Source organism: Jaculus jaculus, chromosome 2, assembly GCF_020740685.1.
Source record: "Jaculus jaculus isolate mJacJac1 chromosome 2, mJacJac1.mat.Y.cur, whole genome shotgun sequence".
Classification (NCBI taxonomy): Eukaryota; Metazoa; Chordata; class Mammalia; order Rodentia; family Dipodidae; genus Jaculus; species Jaculus jaculus.
In genome coordinates, this window is record NC_059103.1 from 32,558,432 (window position 1) to 32,567,042 (window position 8,611).

The following is an 8,611-nucleotide window of genomic DNA, read 5'->3' on the forward strand; positions in this document are numbered from 1 at the left end:
CGCTCGCGCTCCCCTCGCCTCCCTGCGCTTTCCCCCGCGGCGGCGGCGATGCCAGGGCCTTCGCCAGGGCTGCGCCGAGCGTTCCTCGGCCTCTGGGCTGCCCTGGGCCTGGGCATCCTCGGTTTCTCAGGTAAGAGGCCGCCCGATCTTCCCGTGGACAAGACGGGGGAGGAGCTGCTGGACCTTAGAGACGGCCCCATGCCCCTCCAGGCTCCGCCCTCTCATGGCTCCTACGCTTCAGTCCCCACCTGGAGCGCAGGTCTTCGCCCTTATCCATCAACACCCCTCGATCTCCCTGATCTGTATCCAGCAGCCTTCCAGATCCTGGGTGTTTTGCGCCCAACCTCTTACCCTGGAGACCCTGTAGCTTTCCTATACCCTCCCTAGATACCTCTTCCGCTCTGTGGTTCACTGTGGTGCAAGGACTGGCACCTTCCCCATTCGCGATCCGCAAAGACCCCCATCTCCTCAACTATCATGACTCAGAGGCGCTGTTCCCGCTCCACCCTGAGCCCTGACAACCGGCTTCCTGGGTTGTACCCGCAGTTCCATCTGAGTCCAACCTTGAGGCTTCTTTCTATGTTCACTACCCTGGTTCGGGGTCCACCCTTACCCTTGACCAGGGCACACTCGTCTCTCCTTTGCTTTTGTCCCAACCTCAGCGCTCCCTGTGCCTGGCCGTCCATTGGTCAGGGCCTTGAGAGCTAGTTGGTTCCCCATCCCCCACCCGGAGTCCCCTCCTCCCACAGTTGCTGTGTGCATCCAAGACCCCATCTTTCCTGTCTTCCCACCCCCATGTTTCCCCATCGCTTCTTCGGTGCCTTGGAGACCAGGGCTTTCAATTGCCACATCCCAGAGACACCCTCGAGATTTGGATCAGAGACTCCTCCAAGCTTGGGGCTTTGGCGGGACGTGCGGGACTCCTGGGTTCTTTGTTGGTTGTGGCCTCTCCTCGTCCCGCGGGAACCCCTGACTTGATATAAAGGGGCGCTGAGATTTCAGACAGTTGGATCCCCAGGCTGAGCCCGCGTTTTCCTGGGCAGCGATCGCGCAGGAGCCTTTCTGGGCGGACCTGCAGCCCCGCGTAGCGCTCGTGGAGCGCGGGGGCTCGCTGTGGCTGAATTGCAGTACCAACTGCCCTCGGCCGGAGCGCGGTGGCCTGGAGACCTCGCTGCGCCGAAACGGGACCCAGAGGGGTTTGCGCTGGCTGGCCCGGCAGCTGGTGGACATCCGCGAGCCTGAAACTCAGCCCGTCTGTTTCTTCCGCTGCTCGCGACGCACTCTACAGGCGCGTGGGCTCATTCGCACTTTCCGTGAGTTCTGGGTGGTCACACTCCATTACCTCCTCTTCCATACTCGCCCCACCCCTTATGTCCCCAAGTCCTCTGCTTCAGGCCCCACCCTCTGGACAGCCCCCCAAACGCTCTCCCCTATAGGCCCTGGGGTCCCTCTGAGAGAAAGAGTTTCCTAAAGCTATGGTTTTCTCTCTGTAGAGAAGCCCGATAGGGTAGAGCTGGTACCGCTGCCCTCCTGGCAACGGGTGGGCGAGAACTTCACCTTGAGCTGTCGGGTCCCGGGCGCTGGCCCCCGTGGGAGCCTCACACTTACCCTGCTGCGGGGCACCCAGGAGCTAGCCCGCCGCAGCTTCGTCGGCGAGCCACCCCGAGCGCGGGGAGCGGTGCTCACAGCCACAGTCCTGGCGCGGAGGGAGGACCACAAGGCTAACTTCTCGTGCCACGCGGAGCTGGATCTGCGGCCGCATGGTCTGGGACTGTTTGCGAATAGCTCGGCCCCCAGAGAGCTCCGAACCTTTGGTGAGCGTGCTTAAGAGGCCCGTGCTTCTGAATGCTAACCCTAACACTCCGCCCTGAGGCTGTTTGTTTATTTATTTGTTATTTATTTATTGAGGCAGGGGTCTCGCTCTATCCCGGGTTGGCCTCCAACTCATGGGGAGCCTCCTACCTTAGCCTCCTGCGTGCTGAGATTACCAGCATGGGCCACCACACCCGGCTGCCCCTGAGTCTTTGCCTCGGTGCTTTGAAGATGAAACAAGGCAGTGCATGATAATTGTTTAATTCACGCTAAGTGCTAAGTACGTATGTTCAGTATCTGTTCTTCCACTCCAGTCCTGCCTCCAGATACCCCGAGTCTCGTTGCTCCCCGACTTTTAGAGGTGGGCTCACAGAGGCCAGTGAGCTGCACTTTGGACGGACTTTTTCCCGCCCCAGAAGCCAGGGTTTACCTCGCTTTGGGAGACCAGAGGTTGAATCCTGATGTCACCCTCGAGGGGGACACAGTAATGGCCACTGCTATAGCCACCGCTAGCGAAGAACAGGAGGGTGCCAGGCAGCTGGTCTGCAACGTGACCCTGGGGGACGAAAGCCGCGAGACACAGGAAAACGTGACAATCTACAGTAAGAAGCTAGGCGGGGCTTCGGCAGCTGGGGGTGGGACCAGAGGAACGGGGGCGGAGAATATGGTGGGCGGGGGAGTCGAGATGAGAATGGTCAGGGGACTTCTGAAGGGGCGGGGCGAGCTGGAGAGGGACTGGCGGGGAAAGGAGCCGTAGCAGCCTGAGGAGCAGGGCATCTGATTGGCCGCAGCTCCAGAGTTCCAGCGGAAAGGGGCGTGGTCTTCATTGGGAAGGGACGAAGTCAGTGAGCCTCAATTTTGCTCTGTCGCCAGGCTTCCCTGCACCTCTTCTGACCCTGAGTGACCCTAACGCCCCGGAGGGGAAAACAGTGACAGTAACTTGCACAGCCGGGACTCAAGCCCTGGTCACTCTGGAGGGAATACCAGCTGCGGTTCCAGGACAGCCCGCCCTGCTCCAGTTAAACGTCACGGAGGACGATGACAAGCGCGGCTTTTTCTGCGATGCCACCCTGGAGGTGGATGGGGAGACCCTGAGCAAGAACCAGAGCACTGAGCTGCGTGTCTTATGTGAGTACATGTGCACCGTCTTTGTGAGACTTCCTAGGACACGCTTGGTTCCTGTCATGGAGGTGGCAGTCATTCCTTCCTCACCTGTAGCCTTCTTGTATTCCCCATTCCATGCCTGCAGATGCCCCCCGGCTGGACGACTCGGATTGTCCCAGGAGCTGGACATGGCCCGAGGGTCCAGAGCAGACTCTTCACTGCGAGGCCCGTGGAAACCCAGAGCCTTCGGTGCACTGCGCCAGGCCTGATGGCGGGGCCGTGCTGGCGCTAGGCCTGCTGGGTCCAGTGACTCGCGCGCTCGCAGGCACTTATCGCTGCACGGCGGTTAATGTACAAGGCCAGGCTGTCAAGGATGTGACCCTGACAGTAGAGTGTGAGTAGGCATCTCTTCTGAGGTGGTTGGCCTACATGAAATGTAGAAATAGGATATAGATGAGACTTTAGTCGGGATTTGGGGAAAGAAAAGATGCTGGGGAGTTGGTGGGATTAAGGAAAAATCGTGTTGAGGGATGCCCATAAACTATTGAAGGTATGTCCATAAACTGGGCGGAATCTGGCAAGAACGGGCAGTCCAGACAGTCTTAACAAATTTAGAGCTAAAGACTAGGATGGTCGTGGAGATACACTGTGGGAATTAGTCAAAAGCTCCCTTTAAGGGTTCAGGAAACCTTTAAATAGTGCTGGCCTGATGCCACACCCCCATGGTTCAGCATCTGCATACAGTACATAGCTTGCCCAATCCTTTTTGGAGATTTTGGAAGGAGAAAGAGGACAACTAGGGACATCAGATGTACTCAAACCCAAATGGAGGGGATATAGCTCAGTGGGTAGAGTACTTACCTAGCATGCATGAAGCCCTGGGTTTGATCACCAGCACAGAATAAAACTGGGTTTGGTGGCACACATCTGTAATCCTAGGTGGAAGCAAGAGGATCAGAACTTCTATGTCATCCTTAGTTGCATAGTGAGTTCAAGGCCAGTCTTGGATACATGAGGCCCTGTGGTAAAAAAAAAAAAAAAAAAAAAAAAAAAAAAAAAAAAAAAAAAAAACATGCCTCCCCTTCCAGATGCCCCTGCATTGGACAGTGTGGGCTGCCCGGAACGTATTACCTGGCTGGAAGGAACCGAGGCCTCGCTCAGCTGTGTAGCACATGGGGTCCCGCCCCCTAGTGTGAGCTGTGTGCGCTCTGGGGAGTCAGAAGTTGTGGAAGGTCTACTTCTTGTGGGCCGAGAACACGCCGGCACTTACCGATGCGAAGCCATCAATGCAAGAGGCTCAGCAGCCAAAAATGTGGCTGTCACAGTGGAATGTGAGTCAGGGCATTTCAGTATCCCTGGACTGGGTTCCCAGTGCCCTGTGTGAATCCGTTTTCCTGCCTCCTAGATGGCCCCAGTTTTGAGGAGCTGAGCTGCCCTAGCAATTGGACATGGGTGGAAGGATCGGGAAAGCTGTTTTCCTGTGAGGTCGATGGGAAGCCAGAGCCTCGCGTGGAATGCATGGGCTCTGAGGGTGCCAGCGAGGGAGTGGCACTGCCGCTGGAATCCTCAAATCCGGGCCCCAGTGACTCTATGACCCTTAGTGACCTGACACCTGGTATCTACCTCTGCAACGCCACCAACAGACATGGCTCCATGGTCAAAACAGTCGTCGTGAGCTCGGAGTGTGAGCGGGGCCCAGGTGGGTGGGAGGAACAGGGTGTCCCCGGGTGTGGACTCTCCCTGACGCCCCCTCCTCGTGGCTGCTCTGCAGCACCGCCTCAGATGGATGAATCCAGCTGCCCAAGCCAGCAGACTTGGTTGGAAGGAGCTAAGGTGACCGCGTTAGCCTGCGCTGCCCGGGGTCGTCCTTCTCCTAGGGTGCGCTGCACCAGAGAGGGTTCCACCCAGCCACTGCAGAAGCTCGTGTCCCGCGAAGACGCAGGGACCTATCGCTGTGTGGCCACCAATGCTCATGGCACGGACTCCAGGACTGTCACTGTGGGTGTGGAATGTGAGTGAGAGTACCACTGAATGGAGGGGACTTTTCCCTCTAGAAAAGCAATTTGCAGGACTGACCGTGGCTCAGTGGGAAGAATGCTTACCTAGCAAGCCTGAAGCCCTAGGTTCCATCCTCAGTATCACATAAAACCAGGTGTGGTGGCACTTGCCTCAAATCCTAGCACGAGGAAGCTGTAGGCAGGGTGCTCAGAGGTAGGAGGATCACTGTGAGTTTGAGGCCACCCTGAGACTACATAGTGAATTCCAGGTCAGCCTGGGCTAGAGTGAGACAAAAAAAATAAAATAAAGAAAGAAGGAAAGGGAAGAAAAAAGAAAAAGTCAGCGGTGTTGGCTCACTGTTATAATCCCAACACTCAGGGGACTGAGGTCGAAAGCCTTAAATTTGCAGCTAGCCTGGGCATAGAGTGAAGTTCCAGGTCAGTAGGCTAGAGAAAGGGAGGGAGGGAGGGAAGGAGGAGAAAAGAGAAGAAAGTGAGGAGAGAAATAATTCAGGGGCCCTTGTCCCATTCTAGGAAGGATGGGGTCTTACCAGAAGTCATAGATTAAAAGATAGTGACGCTGGGGGTTGTTTCAGGACCAGTGTGGTTAACCAGAGGGGGGCACATGTCTAACGCCTAGGCTGGCGCTAAGCAGCTCCTTTGCCCCCTGCAGACCGGCCTGTGGTGGCCGAGCTAGCCGCGTCTCCGCCCAGCGTGCGACCAGGCGGGAACTTCACTCTGACGTGTCGTGCGGAGGCCTGGCCCCCAGCCCAGATCAGCTGGCGCGCGCCCCCGGGGGCGCTCAACCTTGGCCTGTCAAGCAACAATTCCACGCTGAGCGTGGCGGGCGCCATGGGCAGCCACGGTGGGGAGTACGAGTGCGCAGCCACCAACGCGCATGGGCGCCACGTGCGGCGCATCACAGTGCGCGTGGCGGGTAAGTGGCAGATAGCAGAGGGTCAGGCAAGGGATGGGCACGAGGGTGGGATTTGGAATTTGGGTGCCTGACAAATGAGTCCAAAGTAAGCCGAAGTTTAAAAAGAAAAGTCAAGGGCGTCCCAGGGTGGCTGGTTTGGAGAAGGAGGAAGGAGGTTGAGGTAGGGTAAACCTGAAGTGGTGGTGCAGGTCTGAAATCCCAGCACTCACAGGGAAGAAGCAAGAGTGTCAGGAGTTCAAGGTCATTCTCAGCTGCATAGGCTACATCCCCCTGTCGCATAAAACAAGCAGTAAGAGTGGACAGGGGCTCTTGAAGTACCCCAGCTGCTAATTGAGGAGCTCAAGACCCAAGAAGCCACAGCGGCTGTGGTGTGTGGTGACACCCTTCTATGCTAAGCATCAAACTATCCGGCACTTTGCTTGTGAAGTCGCGGCTGGGGCCTGCAAGAAATTCACCTTCCACCATATCACTTTGGGGAATGGAGGTTAGAGAAGGACACAGAACAACTGAAGGGTCTCAGCAGATCCATCCCCTACCACTTCATGTGGCTCGTGGAACTAGGGTCTGTCTGGGATCCTCCAACCCTCATCTTTTTGGGGATGGGAGAAATTGATCCTCCCACTTTCAGAGTAGCTGATGGGGTTTCAACTACATCCCCTTCATGTCTCTCCTGAGACTGGGGTCTGCCTGCATTGGAGCTAGCCACCCACTTCATCCTGTTGGGGATGGGAGGTGTTAACTAGTCTCTAAGGGCTGAGAGGGATGCAAACTGGTTTTGGGGTCCACTCATGCACAAGAGTCTTTCCTCCCAAGGACAAACGTGAGTTCCCTGGGACTGCAGTGGCAGGAGTAAGGCAGACCTCGCGCCTCGCCTCATGGGTGGGGATGGAGGAGCTGGGGCTGGCGCATCCTGGGTGAGGGTCTCCGCCCCCGCAGGTCCGTGGCTGTGGGTCGCCGTGGGCGGTGCGGCGGGGGGCGCGGCGCTGCTGGCTGCGGGGGCCGGCCTGGCCTTCTACGTGCAGTCGACCGCCTGCAAGAAGGGCGAGTATAATGTCCAGGAGGCGGAGAGCTCGGGCGAGGCGGTGTGTCTGAATGGCGCGGGCGGCGGCGCGGGGGCGGACAGTGGACCCGAGGCGGGGGACCCGGCCGAGTCTCCCGCAGGGGACGATGTGTTCTCCATCCAGCTGACGGCCGCGTGAGCCTAGCCCTCTCCCTGCTCCCCGCGGGCCGGGGCCGCCCCTGCACGCACACGGGGCACAGTCACTGCTCTACTTAATTATTTATTCAACTCCAGGGGTGTCATCCCCATTTTCTACCCATCCCCCAATAAAGTTTTTATAAAGGATTCTGGGTCTCTGTGCAATGGGGGCTGAACACTTATCTCAAGGGTTTTTTTGTTGTTGTTTGTCTGTTTTTGTTTTTGTTTTTTTTGAGGTAGGGTCTCACTCTAGCCCAGGCTGACCTGGAATTTATGGTGATCTTCCTACCTCTGCCTCTGCTGGGATTAAAGGCGTAGCCACCAAGCCAGGGCTCTTTCTTTTTCCTTCCTTCTTTCCCTCTTTTCTTTTCTTTTCTTTTCTTTTCTTTTCTTTTCTTTTCTTTTCTTTTCTTCTATTCTCCTTTCTTTTCTTTCTTGACGGTTTGCTTTTATTTCAGATGTATTGAATCAGGTCTCGTGAAACAGCGTCTTTGCAGAATCGAGGCTGGGTCACCCTCCTCCCTCCTTTCCCCACCCGTGGGGCTGACCTGTCGCAGGCTGGAGGTCAGGATCCTGGGGACAGCAGGGGACAAGCCAGGAGCGGCGGGTCCCAGCCCCTGTGCCTAGCTACTTCCTCAACCACAGGAGGAGCGGCCCAGAAAGGAAGGAGCCAAGACCCAGGCTACCCAGTCTGCAGGGGGCCTAGGAGTGACAGGGCAGGGAGGCCCTGGGAAGGCAGAAAAAGCCCATGTTTAAGCAACCTGCTGCTGCTATACTGCTGGGATTTAGACCTCTTTTTTCTTTCCGAGGAGGGGTCTCGCTCTAGCCCACACTGACCTGGACTTCACTACATAGTCTCAGGGTGGCCTCGAATTCATGGCCATCCACCTATCTGTGCCTCCCAAGTGCCAGGACTGGCTCTTGGCTCCCCCCACCCTTTGGTTTTTCGAGGTAGGTTCTCATTCTAGCCCAGGCTGATCTAGAATTCACTATGTAGTCTCAGGGTGGCCTTGAACTTACGGCTCTCAAGTATTACAGGTGTGTGACACCATGCCCAGCTGGGCTCTTTGCTTTAAAAAAAACATAATAGGGGACTTGAGCGTTGGCTTAGCAGTTAAGGCGTTTGCTTGCAAAGCCAAAGGACCTCAGTTCAATTCCCTAGGACCTAAGTAAGCCAAATGCACAAGATGGTGCATAGCTCTGGAGTTCGTTTGCAGTGGCTGTAAGCCCTGGCACACCCATTCTCTTCCTCCCTCTCTCTCTCTCTCTTTCTCTGCCTCTTTCTCTCTCATGCTCTCCAATAAATAAATTATTTAAATTAAAAAAATATTTTAGGGATGGAGGGGTGGCTTAGCGGTTAAGGCATTTAGCGACAAAGCCAAAGGACTCTGGTTCGGTTTCGCAGGACCCACATAAGCCAGATGCGTCTGGATTTCATTTGCAATGACTGGAGGCCCTGGCACGCCCATTTCTCTCTCTCTCTATCTGTCTCTATCTCTCTCTCTTTCTAAAATAAACAAAACTTAAATTATTTATTTATTTATTTATTTATTTATTATATTT

The 8,611-nt window shown here is 56.0% G+C and overlaps 1 protein-coding gene across 1 annotated transcript; it reads left to right on the forward strand.

The window, feature by feature from the left end:
* The first annotated feature begins 48 nt into the window (after positions 1-48).
* Positions 49-7,195, forward strand: Icam5 (intercellular adhesion molecule 5). Its single transcript, XM_004667446.2, has 11 exons — positions 49-130; positions 1,044-1,313; positions 1,494-1,814; positions 2,127-2,414; positions 2,686-2,940; positions 3,062-3,310; positions 4,005-4,247; positions 4,322-4,600; positions 4,688-4,927; positions 5,587-5,850; positions 6,787-7,195. Exons 1-11 carry the CDS (start codon positions 49-51, stop codon positions 7,047-7,049), a joined length of 2,754 nt encoding a protein of 917 aa, XP_004667503.2. The 3' UTR covers positions 7,050-7,195.
* Positions 7,196-8,611: the final 1,416 nt, after the last annotated feature.